The sequence below is a fragment of the Aquila chrysaetos genome, chromosome 14, assembly GCF_900496995.4.
Source record: "Aquila chrysaetos chrysaetos chromosome 14, bAquChr1.4, whole genome shotgun sequence".
NCBI lineage: Eukaryota > Metazoa > Chordata > Aves > Accipitriformes > Accipitridae > Aquila > Aquila chrysaetos.
Window position 1 is genome coordinate 3,605,436 of NC_044017.1, and position 19,476 is coordinate 3,624,911.

Below are 19,476 nucleotides of genomic sequence, written 5' to 3' on the forward strand. Positions count from 1 at the left end.
GACAATAGAGCACAAACAATAGCCATCACTGTCATGGACTTAGAAGTCTCCCAGTCCTAATGTGATGTCCAATCTCATCATTCATTCAATTCAGTGAATAATGCAGGGGTGTTTCAAGAGATTACTTAATTTAATTTTATTTTTTATTCTCTCATTTAAGATGGAAATGCATTATCTTAGACCATCTTCATGGTGTAATGTCTTCCCCAGCTATACTTAGGTATGTCTGCTCAGCAGATACAGGTGGAATTGTAGTATCCTGAAACACAAAGCTCCACTGGTAACAGGGTGGCTGAATAACAGAACGTACTATCAGTGATTAGCAGAAGTCAGGGATCTCTTTTATGTTGGTACAGTGAACAGTGATGGGTTTTTTATTAACTAGCTTCTCACAGAATACCTTTACTTCTTTGGCAACCACTTTTTTATGCTCTAAGTAATATTCTATTATGTCAGAAATACTCTGTGTTACTTGGAATTTATCAGGAACCATGTAATAAGGTAATTGCCAGAATACCTGGAGCATGAAGATTTGCAGACATAGACAAGGTCTAGGTAAGTGACTAACCTCCGATTCACTGGGATCATAAAACTGGAACTTCCGCATTTAGCTGGAAATTATCTTTATTTTACTGCCTGCTACTGGTGATTTATATTTGTATACAGAATCTAAAAGTTTAACAATGTGTGCAACCATAATATACTACTTTGGTTTTGTGAGTGAAATTACAGCTTTCTAAGAAATAAATGCCATTTTGGCCACTACAGTACCACACTGTGTCCTGATGTATAAAGTGTAATAAATTCAGCGCAATCGTAAAACTTACTGAATTCAATTTGACATTGGTATTTTCATGATCTCTTCAGTTCAGAATTCCACTTTCTTCAATTGATCCTAGATTTGTTTGCATGATCTTTATTTCCCAGAATGTAAATAGAGTTCAGTGACTCTTTCATTCTGATTTCTTTCGTGTCTCAGGCTCCTTGCAGAGGAGCTCTGCTATAATCAGCTGCATCAAGGAAGTATTAAGTCTGTTTAAATGAAAGCAGATCAATCTCCTTCACTGTATCTTGAATAAGATTTAAACTGGTCTCCCAATTACATGCAGTTTATGTCTACTGCTTAACTTACTGATTGAATGGCAGGCTTCTGAGAGCACCATGAATTAACTAATGTTTTTGTCTGTCAAAATAGTTCTTGAGTCAACTTACAACCTAACTGACAAGACTCGCAGTCCCTCAGAATCAAAGCTCTCATTTAGGTGCCCATTCATATGTCACTTATGAACATGACTGTATGTGTTTGACATAGGTCTGTTCATTGATTGAAGGAAAGTTTCCAAAATGATCTCCTCATTGAAAAAAGGAGGTGGGGTGGAATTGGAGAAACGAAAGATGACTCTCAAGCCTACAACAGATGTGATATAAGCAGGGAGCCTAACCTGTGATGGAAGGACTTCGTATTTCTTTTAATCAGTGTGATGCAAAAATTACCTTCTACTTTCTAATGAGGTGTCTTCTGAAGGTCATCTCGCATGGGTATGAGCAAGATAAGGATACCTTACTTTAAAGGTATCTTATCTTTATTAGAAGTTTCTACTTTCAACCTTTGTATTAGGAAATGGAATAAGGAGATAGAGAAATATTCCAGGTAAATTGCTTGTATTAGACAGAATTGCACTGGTGGCATTATATATAATAAAATAACCAAAGAGGAAAATGTGCCAATATCTGAGAAACTTTCAGGAAACTGCATCCATGATATGAAAGATTTTACATCCACTACAACAAAAAGGAACCAAGTAACAGATGTCTCAGGTGAAAATTCAGCTTTTAGAGAATGAGAGATGGAGGGATATTGTTTGACTCCATGAACACTGTGAGAGTATGTGAAATTATCTTCAGTATACCGCATCTTCGTTGCGGCTTCTAATCACAGGCATGATGGTATTAGAAAACCTACATTGGAATCATGTTGTGAAAAGGAGGCATGGTTTATCCTGTTCCTCTGTTAAAAGAGTAACACTGTAAAATAAAAAGCGTAAGAGTTCTCTCTCCTGTCTGTTAAAAAAACCTAGTTGACACTTATTTTAGTATCATCACACTGAAAATCAGGATTTTTTTTTATATAGCACAAGCAGTGCACTGAATTTAATAGAAATGTCTTTCTTTTCACTGTGCAGTTGTGACACATGTCAGCTAACAAAGGAGATTATAGAAAGTCAGAAGTAACGGTCCTTGACATTTCCCCCATTGTTAAATCAATTACATTCACAGCAAAACTTTTGTACTAACTGAAGTAGTTGCGAGTGGATTTGTCAGACTGTATTTCAGTAGCACTGAGCACTATTCACGGACTCCAGTACTCCTGCAAGGGGCTGAAGCGAATCGTTGCACTGTTAGCTTTCGGCACTCTCTCGGTGATTTCATGCAGGAACTGAAACAGAGCTTCATGTTCTACCAGTGCAGTCACAGATAGGTGGGAGCCATTTCCTTTGCTTCTGTCTAGTACTAAAGGCCAGATTACTTAGTTAACTGAAATCAGTGGCTTTCAGCTAGTCAGGTGTTCCCAGGCAGCGTTAGCCCTGTGCAGAGAGCAAATTTTTCTCGTTGTTTTTCGGTGCTTTGGTTGCTGTAGATTTATCTCTCTGCTCAAGAGGAGAGAATCGAGGACGGAGCAGGCTGGAGCCTTACCTGAGCCATGGGGACCTAACTCTGTACGTTCAGTTCTCTGCCAACACAAGGAACTCTCCACCTGTACTGCAAGCAATCTGAGGTGCAGACGGGCTTTTTATGCTGTAGTGAAACACTCTGGTTGCCATGATCTAAACTGGGGTCTGCAACTGTTTCCAGTGGCAGCTGATGTCCGTTTGTATATTCTGACGCTTTTTTATCTTTGCTCGCACGAAATAGATTTTTGGGCTTAAAATAGAAACACTTTTAGTAGGATTCATCAGCACTAATTTGAGGGTCTGCAATTGCCTGTAATTAGTTTTTTGTGTCTAAAGTAGGCTCTTCCAAAAGGTAATTTATCTATCTGGCCTGTTTTTCTCCATTGACTGAAAGGGAAGCTTAAAGTACCTAGGCTGACACCTAGCCTTTAGGTATCTCACAGTCAGTGATTACTCTAACTCGTTATAGATTTGTTGTCAATAGGCAGGTGGGCACTACAGAAAATATACAGACAACTGGATGCCAGCTGCTTCTTTAATGCTTATGGCATTAACTCATCTGTGCTTAAATGAGTTTCTTCCATGATCATCCCAATTCAGAAAGTTGTCTTGACTTATGGATTACAGAACTGTTGCTTCATGTACCTTACTACAAGTACCTGTTTTGTCTTCTTTTCAGTATTTTTATTAAGCATTCCACCTTCATCTAACAAGAATGGAGAAATTACAAAATTAGTTTAATCCTTCTGATAAATGATGGAAATATTAATTGAATTGCAGTGAAAGAGTCAGCTGGCTCACCAGCTTTTAGTAAGTTTGTCAAGGGAGTTTCTGCTGCGTTACAGACTGAAAACGGAAGATGGAAATTCTGAAATTACTGCACTACGTGACTTTAGATATGCCATATATCCTATGGCATATAAATGAGCTAAGGATCAGGAAGACGTGTTGTTTTCAAAGGTCAGGTAGTAAAACAGAGGATGTGGCTCCTGTCATCCCGTGTCAGCATGCTCTGATGTGCTCGTGATGCCTGGTGGTGAATGCCCAGGCTCGGGATGTGCAAGTCACAAACAGGAGCGAGAACCTTAACCTGGAAGGCAGGGACATAACTAGCGGAATCAGTGGCAAGGATGAGAAAATGATGAGATGCTTTGATTAAACAGGGTGTAATAATGTGGAGGGAAAAAATAGAGAACTACTTAGCTGTGGTAGTAAAAAGCTCACAGAGCAAACATGAAAAAAGAGCCAGTTGATTTAAGATTTGAATTTCCCTTTGACTCTACTTCTTGGGATTATAAGGTGAAAATTATTTGTCCTTATGATGAGTTATTTTAAATATCTATAATAAAAAAAATAGAATTCTGTACTATGTATAATTCTGTTGGAAACCTAGATGTGTAGTGCAGGTCCCATGCTATTCTGTGTTGGCAAAAAGTATATTATTTCAAATTGTCTTAAAATTTAACTTAAAAAATACTGGAGTGTTCTGGTGTTGGCAGCTGTGATTATTAGTTTTAAATATTATTTCATAGCAAACAGTATTGATACCCATTATTTGAATAAGACATTCACTCTACAAAAGTTGATTCTTCTGTCTCACCTTTTTCCTGTGTTTGTTGCTGTTTTGCTAAGTGCATATGTCCATCGCAAGGGCATCTGTTCCCAAACTCCTGGGATCATGTTGCTAGTGCAATGCTCCGATGCTGTTGCCACTCACAGGAAATTAAAAAAATTAAAACTGATTATCATGAGGAAAACAAATAGGAAGTTGCCTGCAGCACGCTGCTAGTTGGGTGTTACTGCCTGTGGTCCTGGTAAGGTTAGAGACCATGGCACTAGAATATACGCATCTGTTTCTATGGTTACTTGGGCCTGGTTTTGTTGGGAGTGTTTATTACAGGAAAGTAATGACTCATATTACACAGTGGGACTTTTTGCACCATTTTTGCATTAGAGTATTAGAAAATCAAAGGTATTTAAATTACTTGGTGAACATGCATAGGCAGTATTTCTAAAATAAAAATGGTAATTTTTCTAACCAGTCAACGGGTCATAGACATTTTTAGTGAGAAATTATTTTTGGGCATGGATTGAGGTATGTGTCCATATAATACTTAGTGACTTACCATGGTGATGATAATTTAACCTTAAAGGTGCTAAGAAAAAATATACAACTTATTGACTTTCATAATGTATTTAGGAATTGGTCTTTCAATATACAGACCAATTAGATAAACAAAACTACTTTTTGGTAATGTTAATTTTTTCCCTTTCTAATAGCTCTTTCAAGGATTACTTTACTGTTTTTCTTCATGAAAGCAGCTGTTATTGAGGGACATTGTTAATGTATCGCTTCCTGTCAGAGTAAAATGACACATATCCTGTGATAGCAGTGAAATCAACATACTGGATAACATGTTATGTATCCAGGTAGGAAGAGAGGGAACTTCATCCCTGATGTGCCTTTCTGTGTTGAAACTTGCATTGTCAGAGAAGTCTTCTATAATTAAATAATATCTTTTTATTGGATTTTATTTTATTATTTTATTTGGTTTTTTATTTTATGCCCACGTTTTCTTCTCTCTTAATTTGAGAGAATAAAACAAGACATCAAGATGAAAAAATCTTAATGACATCCAAATCCCTGTGGAAGGGAAGAACAACATTTCTGTGCAGCTGTATTTTCATGAAAATGACAATATTTGTGTGGGATTTTTAAGGTAGTGAGCTGAATGAAAATTTTCATTTCAGAGTACTGTGTTCACCACCACTAATATAAGTACTGCTTCCTCACAGCTATACTAAGATTGTTTTTTCAATAAACTTTTCCTGGTCTCTGTAGTATAAAATGGATTCTCCAGCTTTTAATAATGCTAATTACCATGTAATAAAATCCTCTTTCTGAAAAGTGCCTCTTTCTTAGCTATTCCAACTTTCATCTTTGTGGCTTTTTTCTGTTGAAGGAGAGCTGTGAATGACGATCATAAATCTGAGTTTTGTCATGTTAGATGAGACTGTTTGCCTATCAAATCTCCCTATTCAGTGCCCAGGCAATATTTGATGCTTCGGAGTGAAAGCTTTCACTTTGAAACATTTGGATCCAAACCCGTCTGTTGCATCCACCATAAACGCTGGAGCTGGTGGAGGGCAGAATACCACTGGATGAAGCACCGTTTAGCACACCTCGCCCTCTCAAGGCTGCGGAGTACTTCCAAGCGTGAGCAGACCTCCATGCACGTGGAACTAGGTATAGAACTGAAGTCTACCCTGAGGAATTGGCATTTTGAGGAGATTGTCTTAGATGCACACGACCAGCGAAAAATCTGGGTTGGAAGGGACCTATGGAGATAGTCTGGACCAACCTCTTACTCGACTCAGGGCCTTAATTTGATTATCCAGGGTCCTATCAAGCCGAGTCTTGAATATTTCCAGCAAGGGAGATGCTAGCACTTCACTGGGCAACGTGTTCCAATGTTTAATTGTTTTCATGGTGAAGATATTTTCCTGTGCACTTCCTGGAAGCAGTGAGTGCTGTTCCAAGGGAGGGGATCCTATTAATCCTCCTCGTCCTGATCAGCCATTCTTAGATTTGCTGAACCCTTAAGACATCCAAGGCGGCCGAGTCAGCTAGTAAGGCAATACTTAGGGCACTGAATACAGTTGGCTAATGAGCAGATGGAGAGGGAAATGAAATTCAGGCTTTCAGTGTAGTAACCTGTAAAATCTCTCTGCAGGGCATGTTGGCACCCAACTGCAGCAGTAAAGTGGTGTATCAAGAAAGCAGCGATGTAACACACCAGCAAAGCTCCCTTCCCTACATGTTCTGTAGCCGTACCTACTGTTGGGTATCGATAAGAAAGTATTAGCATCTGTCCTCTATTCACTGCATAGGAAGGCTGTGCCTGGCAGCTCTGAATAGTGGACAATCTGAATTACTTGTCACTCAGCTGAACTGAGATGCTCTACAGTGATTTGGCTGGTACGGGAGGGGCGTTGAGGCATTCCTTTCCATCGTTTTGTGGAAATGGTTATTCCCCTTGATACTTTTTGTACTTGACGAAGGGAGTGTTGTGTAACATGTAAAGTTTTCATGTTTGATGCTGGTTTGTTTTTAAATTTTCTTTAGGAGTGTTGGTATAAAACACTATTTTTTAACTCCTCCCAATTCCCCCCTCCACCCCGCCTCTTATTTTACAGCAAACACTGTTACAGGATTTTTAGCAAGTTAAGTGGTCCTTGTTTGTCTGTTTGAAGGTCTTGATTCTTACTTCATGGCTGGGATTGTTTCTTCCTTTACAGGCTTTTTGGTGGTTTTTTTTCTTTCTGTTAGAAACAGCAAATGAGATGGTGAATACTACGGTTTAGAAACCTCCCATTACAATATGAAACATGAAATACTAAGTTTGGTGAAGTTAGTGACATAGATTAACAAAAATCTAGTGTGCCTTAAAAATACATTTGAGACTGTTCTTTAATGAATGAAATAGCCTTACACCTTCATTGGTAATTCCTAAGATAATCTGAAAGTCTCAACAAATTCACTTAAAAATCTATTTTTTTTTAATTATTGCAAATGGTGTAGTAGTGCTTCTGTAGTGATTATAGCTCTTTTGTAATGATAGATTGGAACTGTGTGTGTTGTGTGTCTGTAACATGCATGGAATCACCCTCTAATCCAAAGGACCAACAAGAGCTGTGTATCATTTTTTAAATTATAAATAGAGTAACTTTGTTTTGTGTGCTGTAACATCAAGTTATTTTTCCAACATTTTTCTACCATAGACTACAAGATTACTATAAATATTACATTACATGTTATGACAAAGATAAATTATGCACTATGTAATGTGTTACTTGGAAGCATCTGATGATGGAGCAGTTCGGTACAATACCTGAGTAGTTACAAATTGAACTTGTTTAACTCCGTGATGATAAACTGATATTACACCCACATTAACCGTTTAGAGTTAAGCTTCACACAGCAATTCTAATTCCATTGGCTGTTACAAGTCAATTGCTGTTATGTGAATATATTTTAAATAAGTTTCTTCACTGTGAGTGAAGACACTTTATGAGAAAAAGAAGACATACACAAATGAGAAGCTGTGTGTGTCCCCGTTGTTGTTTTGGGGTCTTTTTTTCCCAAATACAGACTTTTTAAAAAAAAAATATTCATTTTTAAGTGATGATACTATCACTGTTGCAGAGGGCTAACTTGGAGGTGACCACCCATTTTAAAATATGCCAGTTTTTCTTTGGTTATTAACATGGTCTTAGATAAGCAATCCACAATTTCCTTCATTTCCTGCATAGATCATCATTTTACAGTTACAGAAGTACTTTGCATTAAAAGATGGCTAGTATATAATTTGCTGGTTGTTGCATAATAAAACGCATCAGGTTGAATTTTTTGATGTCACACAGAGTAGGAGATGGACTTTAAGCAGGTAGTGCAGCTGAGAGTGGTCTGTCTGTCTGTCTGTCTGAGGTCCAGCTTCAGTCGGTCCCCAGGGGAGCCGAGGAGTTGCAAAGCTCTGAAGAAGGAAGAAGGGGGCTAATGTTTGACACATGAGCACAATTGAGAAATAGTTTTATTTTAGGGGGACAGAAGAGGAAAATTGAGAACGGAAGTCAGAGGCAGCTTTTCTTCTTGATTAGGCTGTATCTCTTCATTCTCTTTTCTGTGTGAGGAAAATGTTGAAAGTATTTGGCAGGTTGGGGGCTGGACTGGATTGTCCACATCATTCTGCTACTAAACAGACCTGTAAACTGCAGGTTTTTAAGGAAATGGGGAACTTTGAAGTTGAGCCAGAAACATAAGGGATGTATGCATAGGTGTGACCTATAGGGATAGGAGATACATACCCTCTGTGTGTGTATGTGTATCTTTATTTGCATTTGCGGCGGGGAGACAGAGGTTAGGCAAGGTGCTCCCTTGAGCTCTGATTTAATTTTCTGTCCCACTCTCACCTCCATGCCCTGCGGTGTTTATGTGGGGTAAGGGAACGGGGGAGGGAGGATGAGTCTTGTTTCCTTAACTCAGCTGTGCCCTCTCTTCTAGCTTGCTCTGTTTGCATTATGGTGAGTATAGCAGAAGGGGAAAAAATGATACTCCCAAATCCTGATTCCCTCTATTTCTTCTATTTCCTCCTGTGCATTTATGCTGCTCCTAAAATGCCAGTAAATGTCAGCCTCCACCCCTTAATGCTTATTTGTAGTGCTACACAAAGTAGCCCACAGGGTGATCTGAAGAATTTGCTAGAGTTGTTGATGTGCTTTATTTACCACCACCACATACAGGATCCAGTGACCGTGATAGAATAGCAAAGTAGCTGGTTGTTACTGAGCTTGCTGGTCTCTGTGTTTGTACCATCATTCAGCTATTCTGTTTGTCAGAGACTGTGAGCAAAAGTGGGAGAGTAAGGTTCCCCTAATGACAGACCCAAGACTACAGGACTTTCCGGAGCAGATGATGATAAATTTAATTACTCAGAGCAAATGTCATATCACTTCTTTTATTTAGCTTTCCCACAGAGGCGGCTGGAAAGAAGCAGGAAGGAAGGATGCAGAGAACAGGTTGTGGTCAGGGATGAGAGAGAAAAAGAGATTCCTGAAGGCAAGCAGGGAGGTGGAGGAGGCTTTTCACTTGCAGGGATTTGCTGTTCATCCTGAGATGTTCCCGAGATGTTGAGAGACAAGCAGGGCAGAAATGACCTAGGAGATGACTGTGCTATCATCCAGCTAAGCTGTCTACCTTACCAATGAGATACGGAAATTGCTTAACAAAATTAGTGGACATAATCTTCTAGCAGATTCCTTTATGCAATTTGGATGTTGATTTCGTAGAGTATTTTGTTTTCAGCAAGGTTGATAATGGAATAAAGTTTTATTAAAAAATTACAGTCTAGCTAGTCTTCCCTTCTGGTGTAAGTTAAACTGTAATAGCTGTCACGGAGTGACTACCTCAGGTGTTATTATCTCTGTCTGTGGTTCTGTCTGTATTTTGTATTGGCTCATATTTCCAATGAGTTAGGTCTTACAAAACTGGGGTTTTTTTCTGTGAACTTGTGTAATGACTGTTTAGGGCACCTAATACCGGTAACTGGTGTTTTATCTTTAATGTGGTGGTTGCAATTGAGAAAGTGTATCTTCCAGCATCTTAGTGCTGTTACTGGGGTATTAGTATTGCACGTGAAAATAAAAAATGAAGAAATGAGCTAATATACTGTACTCAGTTAATGTAACGGTGCTAAAATTAGGCAAAACCTGGTGAAATAAAGAGAATGTAGGGAGAAGGGAGGAGATTTATTTGTTGGTCCTGTTTTGGAATAAGTAAAGAAACGCTAAGATCTTATGCTGAACTTCAGGTATTCTTTCTTAGTTACAGCAACATTGCCATAGAAAATTAAGTTAAGTTCTTACAGGGCAGAGGATGTTTTAATTACAGACTGTTACATCAAGCTTGCCTGTTCTTTTGGGATGTCAAATTTCAGATTAATTCAGATTAGTATCTCTAAGAGAGAGGCAGACTTTTGATCCATTCCACATGTGTGATTTACCAAGAAAGCCATTTCCATGGTTGTGTACTAGCTTAACAGTGATGCTGACCTGTTGGAAATAAATACTGAGGGAAAAGACAGAAGCATATTAGGAGAAACTGTTTGGGGAGACTAGGAAGGGTATTACAAAATAATGAATAGACCTCTAATTAACAAAGAAAAGATTGACCCATCTAACAGCTAAGCAGTATTGCTGCTTTGGACTTCAGATTTTTATGTATCTTAAAGTGCTTTGTGTTTAGCTGTTAGTTAGTTAGCTAGTCCACTGAGTTTGAGCGGCACCCTTCGTTTGCCTGGAAGAGGCATTAAGCGAAGGCATGGTTTACTGCGCCTTCCAAGGGCTGTCCCAAGTCTGCGGTCATGGACTGTGTAAGTGGACTGGCATCCACTGCTCTGTCAGAAGCAAATGATTTTATTGTCTAGATGGACTGTCATGTTGCTGGAGAAGCTTTCAGGACTTGCTGTGCACATTGAAGAATCCACTGTCCACTGCAGGCGGTAGGGAGTCAGCAAATTTAATGGCTTTAAGAGGTTTGGATTAGTCTCAGCAAGAGGCTTCTAGTCTACAGTACTAATACTTCATCTTTTGCAAATGTTCAGGTCACGTTTCAAAGCCTTATAAACCATAATGTAAATGGTCTGGGATAGTGCATTTACAAAAAAAAAAAGCTAAAACAAACATCATCAATAATTCTCAAATTTCAGCAGACATGATGAAAAAAGGGTGAGGAATTAACACATTGCAGTACTTCAGCTATTTTAGATAAGATGTCACCAGTTGTATTTAAATTTCCTGTGTCCCTTTCCAAGTCTAAGAACAGGCTGCCATTGACCCTGAGTGTGGAATTTCAGCCCAAGGCTTTTTTCAAATGTGAATGAAACTCACTGTTCATTGCTATTAATATGTGAGTGCTAGCCTGTGCTTTGTCAGAATTAGATTTTTCATGGAAGTAGCACTAGAAGTCAATATCAAGATTCATACTAAAAAGTATATTCTCATTTTCGCATTAAGCAGGACGTGGTCCTGCCTTAAAAATGCTTCCAACAGTGAATAACATCCCATGTGCCAATACACAGTATATATGCATTAAAGATTCCCCACTGTGTCCGCTGCCAGCCAAATGACAAATACAAAAAGGATTTAGCCAAAGCCTCCCTACATGCAAAGGAGAAAGGGCCAAAACCTCCCCCAAAATGAGTAGTTTCTACAGATGTAATTCAGGTGCCCTAAGTTTCTGTGGGTGATCCGCTGAAAGCCTCCCGGAGAGGGAGGATGGAGGGGTGGAAGCTGGCCTGATGGGACAATGAGAGAAGTGAGGTGGTGGAGCAGCCTGACTGGTGAGAAGACTGGAAAGGGTCATGACATCTTCCTTTGTAAGGAGAATCAGAGCTGCTTCAATCATGCCACAGTCACTGTGGAGAGAAAAAGCAATTTCTAAAAAAAGATTTGGCTTTTAGTGAGTACTTGACGGGTTATTCAGAGGAGGGTGAATAGAGGAACTCCCGCACAAGTTCATGCCCAGATCTGTATAGCACAACTCAGGGAAAACTTTTTGCTTTAGACAAAGGCTGCTTAAGAGAAGAAGAGTAAGTTTCAAAGAGTTCTTCAGCAAGAGAAAGACCAATCAGCGTCTTTGTTCAGAGCCACAATTGAAGGACTCAAGTTGCATGTTGATACAAATCTCACTGGAGATTTGTTCACTGAGAGGGAACAGGGGGAGATGAGAGAGGGGTAAGAGATTTAGGGTGTTGGTAGCTGATCTCTGCAGAGAAGTAACATGTATCTGCTTCACAGTTACTGAACATAACCACTGAAATAGCTGAGTTTGTTCAGCCCCGAGTGAAGAGGTACTGATTAGCTCAGACTTCACTTAGGGAACTAAGTCTACTTTCTTCAGGAAGGGCAGGTTGAAAATATGATGCAAAAGTTCCTGTTCTGTTGCTTCCCTGATTTGCAGTCTTCCTCCTCTTAATTCTTGGACTGAGAACTTTAACATCCTTATGCGTTAGAAAATTCTCTGTCTGAAAATAGCATTGACATTCTCTGTCCTTTATTTCTGGTTTGAAAATCACTTACTGTATTTTCCTTATATCCTTACTTTGTTCACTTCTGCCCTGAAGAATTTTTGCAACTGAAATAAAGCTTTTTTAAAAAAACCATATTTTGTCTCTATTTACACAATATACCTTGCTGTCTCGTACTGCAAGGAATGATAAATCATCTTTAGGATAGTGTATGTCATTGAAAATATTAGATTGAAACAAAACATCTTTTGTCTGTGCTTTTAGAATCAGTGAAAATGCTGAGACATTTAAAAACAAATACAGGTTGACTGAAATAACTATCACTGAGATAAGAAACAATCTGTATCAAGCCAGGAATCACATAACAGGCCAGTAATGCCTTCAAGATTCTTGAGACATGACAATACTTTTTTCCCTAATTATACCTGTGGAAAGTGGCTGTCAAACACTGTAGTTTGTATCGGGAAGAACACTAAACAGAGAAAAGGAACCAGAGAATGGATAAGGTAGGCCAGGGTACATTCAATCTCTTGGGAGAAACCTCACTTGGAAAGGGGTGTTTATGTGCCCTGAGATACACTGCCACTGTCTCTGCATATGTTTTTACATTAAACTGGGATATCCACTTTCCTTAGGTCTAGTCTTGTCTAGTCTCCCTTTCAACAAGCTGCATCTATTTATATGCATTTGGTCCCCAACTTCCACTACGCTTCATGTGGTACATGGAACTATCGCACTCTGAGCCGTGGTCTACCTAATATATGTAGATTTTTTTCAATTCAGTGGTTGAAGTAAAGTGTGAGCCGTTAGCAGCCCGCCAAAGAAGTGTTTTTATAGCTTGCAATGGAGGGCCTGTGTTGCATGTCATTGAGAATGGTGTGAGCCATGAGGATATCTAAGCATGCAAACTGGAGCAGTGGTTGAGAATAGTGTAGTATAGAGGAAACTGAGCTTGGATGCAGTCTCCTCCATGCTGCCTTTGAGGAGTGATCTCTGCATTGGACTATCACCAAAACCATGCTCAGGTTTAGAGAGCTACTTGAAGAACTCTAAAGCAGGCTAGAGAACGGATAGGAAGGCATATAGGTCATCAAGGATCCAGTGCTCAGTTTTCTTTCCTGCATTTCTTTTATTCAGTAGTGCAAAGATATGCTCTGAATCCTTGTGCTAGACAATTAATGGGGTGCCAATAATATCAATGTTGAACAGTTCAACATACATATTATTAATGAAGTCTAAAGAACGGTCATTTTGAGATGGTAAAGAGTTGCTGAGGAAATGTCCAAAGAAACTTGAAAGCCTACACTGTGATGAGATGGTGGTTACTGGCTAGTGTTTTTGAAATGGCAAGACTTTTCTAGAGCATGAAAAATGATTGAAAACTTAGGAAAAAATGAATGCAAAATGGTGCTGATTTAATTGAAGTTGTTGAACAGTATCGAAGTAATTGAATGGCACAATACTAGATTGCTAGCATTTTACACTTACCTTCCTGTGCAAGTATTTTGTAATGGGCAATACAGTGAAAAAGCAAGTCCAGTGTTCATTTTTTGTGTGTGTTTTTTGATTTACATCAAAGTGTAAATAATAGGTTTCTTTATAAGTTCTTTTTGACACAAGCTGAGGAGAAGTACCGCACAAGAATGAAGCTACCATTTGTTCACCCAGAAGATGTGTTTATATGTTTCCAGCATATTCTAGTCCAGATAATAGGCTTTGGAGTCTTTCAAAAGTGGAATTTTAAAAGTGGTACAGAGAAGACTTTTTCTTCTTCCAAGAACTATCATTTATAATATTTTTAAAACCTGACAGTAAAACATCAATTAACCTCTTAGCTTTTCTCTCTCTTGTAGGGTGATAGCTCCTATGTAAAGGATCGTTGGTGTGTGTTTGATGGATTCATGGTCTTTTGTCTTTGGGTGTCACTGGTTTTACAGGTAATTATTTCACTTACCTTTTTCAATGAATAGTTCCTTAATTGTGAAAAATATATCGTACAACAAAATAATTACGAGTTGTGGAAGTATAGCCGTACATGGGTCAAACTGTTTTTAAAAAACTGTGCTGAATTCAATAGCTCTATAATTGCATATTGCAACATATCTACATTAGTAGTAGAATTTATCTTGTTTAATTTTTCTTATTGAGAAGTTCTACATTAATCTGAAGCTTGTTACCATAAACCGTCTGCATCGTCAAAAGGAGAGAGAAGGATCTTCAGAGAGCCATTTATCTCTTACTCCATATTACAGTTGTGCTTATCTCCTTCCGTTGAGTTTAGTAGAATGCCATGGTGACTAGCGTAGGAAACTAAAGGGAGGATGACTCCAATGGTAGATGTCTGCTGTGCTGTAGGTGTATTGATATGGTGAGTGGAGGGCTTTCATGTAACATGGCCCACACCTAACAAAACCTTTTCCAAAATTCAAGTTAAAGCATGATGGAAAAAATCATATAAAGACATTTGGAAACAATTTGATAAATTTTCATAAAGAAGGGAACTTGGACATGTTGTAAAGAAGTGTAAAGTGTTAAGGTACAGGTCAAATTGTGTCCTGCAAACCAATCAGTCCTTAACCGTAGTCAGTTTTTCGGGTAAAAACAGATTGAAAACTGTGAGACTGGGCCTGCAATAGTATAAGGATAGTAGAATCATAGAATTGTTTAGGTTGGAAAAGACCTTTAAGATCGTCGAGTTCAACTGTTAACCTAGCACTGCCAAGTCCACCACTAAACCATGTCCCTAAGCAACACATCTACAAGTCTTTTAAATACCTCCAGGGATGGTGACTCAACCACCAGTTCTATAGTGATTGCTGTTATGCATAACTTACCCACTTCTGACAAATTTAAGACACGTTGTAATTTTCTGCTTTATACACAGGGGAGACTTTGGTACATCATGTACACAAGTAGAGTGAAGGTTGATCATTACAAATGAGCACCGTAGATTACCCAGCTTATATGTTGCCAGGTTCCCTCTCCATTTTCTTAGTACTTTGAGCAAATATTAAATTAAGCAGTTACTCTCAGAGAGTGAGAGACAAGGATTAAAACAAGACATTTTCACCCAGTCATTGAGCTAAATACTCTTTACAGAGTGCCTACCCTGTCAGTGTATTAAGGAAATGGTTCCCCGTTCTGTGGTTTGGCTGAAATTTGTCGTAAGTGGAGTCTAAGAGAAGAACATGTACAGTTTTCTCATGTGCTTGGAATTAAATAGAGAATTTATGAGCATGTTGCAACTCATAAGGCAATCTGTGTATATGTATTTTTGTATCATAGTAAAAACCTTAGTGGTATGCAACATTAACAGATACTGATTTTCATATTTGGAAATGTAAAGTACTCACTTTTAACGGAGTTGCGGGAAACCTGTGGGGTAGGACTAGCACAGAAACAGGCAGCTGACACAAGCTTGCACAGCCTTCTTGAGTTGTTTGAGACAGAAGCATTATGAACATAGGCAGAGTATATTTCTGGAATGTCATTAGGATAACTTAGAAATGGATTAAAGGATTTACTAAGACTTTTCTTTTAAAAAACATGGTTAAAATGAACCATAAAATAAACCAAGAGAAGACTGAAAATGAAAATAAAAATCATGTATAATATTCATAGTTTTAAAAGTTCTGTAAATGAATACACGAACGGGACAGGGTCATCAAGAAAAACTCCTCATTCTTTTGTTTGTAGGTGTTTGAAATTGCTGAAATAGTTGACCAGATGTCACCTTGGGGCATGTTACGGATTCCACGACCACTCATTATGATTCGAGCATTCCGGATATATTTTCGTTTTGAGCTGCCAAGAACTAGGATAACAAATATCTTGAAGTAAGTAAGGTTGTTACCTGAAGAACAACAGAGAAAATTTCAGTTGTGACTTAGAAGACAATGCAGCTCAGAAAATGACCCTTCAAGCTTAATGGGTGTTTTCTTCCTGAGTTTTAGTTCTGGCCAAAAAATTCTTGCTATTTTCCATATTTAAGGAATCAAGTTTCCTAGAAAATGATCAAAACCGTCAAATATTTAAATGAATCTTAAAGCATTTTGCTAATAACTGTAGCCAGCAATTTTCAACCAATGACAGTAAATTCTGTTCCATTAATATGGGCACTTAATAATCAAGGTGAACACCCTTAGTAGGGTAATATTCGTAAATAAAAGTACATGAGCACATGCCCTAACCATTACAGTTAAGAGTGTACATGTATTGGTATATGTACAGAGATGCTTACATGCAAGCAAACACACGTAAGTAAGTTTGGTACAGCATGTAATGGCAAAAGCCATGTAATGGTAATATGAAAGAGTTTTTTGGTCTTTTTTTGGCATCAACTTTACTTCATCATCATATCCTGTCTGTATAAGTCATTAGGTACTATTTTACAAAAGCTAGACTTCATACATTTTATTTTGTTTTTTTTGTTCGGCCCTTTGTATTTTACAGCTGGTTTAATTACCCTAACTTACAGGTTTAGAAAAAAATTGTGGCTCCCTTTTCTATCTCTGCACAGAGAGAGAGATCAGCTTTAAGGACAAGTTTTCTGCAGGATGAAATCATGCTTTCTTTGTATGAGCATATTTTCTATTCTGGAGCTTTTCAGAGGAGGGTTCACATTGCCTGTGCATTCAGTGTCATATTTATCTTTTTGCCAGGCGTTCTGGAGAGCAAATCTGGAGTGTTTCAATATTCCTTCTGTTCTTTCTCCTCCTGTATGGGATCCTGGGAGTGCAGATGTTTGGAACTTTCACGTACCATTGTGTCACCGACGACACACAGCCAGGGTGAGTTAGTCTGTGCAGGCATGACGGGGACTGTTCTTTCATTGCATGTGTATAATTGTAGTTAGCATCAGTGGGTGTGAAATGGACTTAATAGATTAAAAGTAGTCCAGCAAAATGCACCAAGATAAATTGTGGAAACAAAAATGTTAGGAATTATGAAAAATACAAATTTTAACTGCGACAGAGAGATTACAAATTGTGGCATTTGGCTGCAGTCTGAGTTAGGGGGTGAGTGACTGTGTGTGTGGGGGGGTGAGAGAGCAGGAAAGCAGAGGAGGCTTTAAGAGGAGCATTGCCACTTTGGCTTATTACGGTCACTGATGATTCATCAGCTTTTGCTGTATTCTCCTATCTTTTCCCAGAACTTCTGGGTGTGGGGCCAGACCTAAAGTATAGGGCAGAACTACCCCTAGAATCTCATGCCCTTTGTCGATTAAGAGGTCGCTGGGACCTGATTTAAAGACCCTTTTTTACCCAGCCTTTGGAAGATACTTATGATTAATCTTTTACACTGGTGATCGAGTATATATCATGTTTTTGATTCAGCACATACTTAAACACAAGATTAACTTGAAGTACAGTATAGCCCCTTGTCACTGGGATGGCTCATAAAATCACAGGTAAGTATACACTTACATGTGCTGTTGAATTGAGGGCTTGACTGTATGCTCAACCACCATTACATTGTAAGAGTCTATTACATTTATTTCTTCATTTTGTCCTTGTTTGTTTGGATAGAGAAATGTTAGCTCTGGAGTTGTAGCCTTTGCTTTAGTCAAAATTGGATCCTTTTATTCCTGTATTGAATTTGTTAGTACATAAAATAAATAGAGTAGACATTATAAGAAAGCAAAACACCGCTTAATCTGCTACTGTGCTGAATAAAAAGTCTGATTATTGCAAAACTCTCTGTTAAAGATTTTTCTAAACTAGGGCCTATAAGCTATCAAATATAAAATGAGGTTATTAGAAGTGGCAGATACAAAAAGGGTTATGAAATTATTTGAGAATATGCTAGACATTATATGGTATTTTGTTAAATGAAAAAAATTGACGCTTGGATATTTTCTTATTTATTTAATCAATACTATAGTAAAATATGGGGCTGATCTTCACCTAGACTGGAAATTAGGTATTTCATTCTGACTTTTCTTCTTTCTAAGAGAAAATCTTTGTAGCACAGATTTTTTTACAGTTTCCCATAGACATGGGGAAAAAAAAAATATTTCTGAAAAATTTGTTTGGGGTAATGAGAAGATCTGTGATTCTGTTATTTACCTATGTTGTTTGGAAAAACAAGAAGTGTAATAGACAACATGGGAAAGATTGGGCATCGTATTGCTTGTGTCACTGAATACAGCTTTTCTCTGAAATAAGCAGAAAAAGATGAAGTGGGGAGTAATAATGTTTGCAATGGAAAGTTAGTTTATAACTTTAAGATTGCCCCTGAAAAATTTGTCTAATTTCTTCTGCATGTGTTGGGTTGCTCTCTGAAGACTGCATTATTTAAAAAAAAATAAGAAAGTTTACAGAAACACCTCAATTTTAGGCTGTTGAAAGGCTGAATTACAAAAAAAAAGTTTAAAAGGGCCAAATATCCAGTACATAAAATAAAAATAAAAACCTGTCTAAAGTGGGTTAAAGTTGGAAAAGTCAAGTTTGTGGAGTTAAGGAAATTTTAGACTTGAGGTCGAATGTCTAGCCTTAACTCCTTTTACTTTCAGTATCATCAAGTATATGTATTTTTAGCTGTTTAAAAATTAGAAATCTAATTTAAGTTACTTTTTAGGTACCTGGGATAGGCACCTTCAGAAAGTAATTAATCACTTTTGCCATCTCCAAACCAGACTTGTGACTTTAAATGGCTCCCATGGTTGTGTATGAGGACTAGAGTTACATTGGAAAACACTTTTTCCCTAGAAGTGCTGCCTCATTTATTCTGATGGATGGTGCTCACACAAAGAACATGTATTTTTTTCTTTGTTGCTTGACATGTAGACTTACACCTTACTTTTGGCATACTGCTCATTCCTACTCTGAAAACACTTATTTCCTCTTCTTGTCTGTAATATTCATCGTTATACCTTGTGAACACTTACTCATATCTGATCCTTTTTTAATTTTTGAGGAATGCAGTACAAGAAGCTCTGGGTGGAGTTAGGCTGTGCCTTCTTCACGTAGGTCAGAGCTAACCTTCCCAGAGGTGGCCGCAGAATTTATAAGAAAAACCACCATGGGCTGGGAAAATAGAGAAAGAAATAACAGTTCTGGTGCCAAAAGAGGACAATTGAGAGGCAGACGTTGGTCCAAAATGTAGTTAGAAAGAGGCAACATGCCACTTCTGAATCCAGGAGAGTTTATTAGCGGAGATGTAGTAGAGCACAAAAGCATGAAAATTGCCTAGAGAAATTTTACTTTTGTCTTTGAGGT

General features: G+C 38.1%; 1 protein-coding gene across 3 annotated transcripts in view; it reads left to right on the plus strand.

Moving 5' to 3' along the window:
- The window catches only part of NALCN (sodium leak channel, non-selective), a 246,619-nt gene that overhangs the window by 21,162 nt on the left and 205,981 nt on the right, over positions 1-19,476 (plus strand). For all 3 annotated transcript variants that reach the window (XM_030036507.1, XM_030036506.2, XM_030036508.2), the window contains 3 exons: positions 14,110-14,193; positions 15,953-16,092; positions 16,918-17,046. In XM_030036507.1, coding sequence (XP_029892367.1) covers positions 14,110-14,193; positions 15,953-16,092; positions 16,918-17,046 — 353 coding nt within the window. The remainder of the gene's footprint in view (positions 1-14,109; positions 14,194-15,952; positions 16,093-16,917; positions 17,047-19,476) is intronic.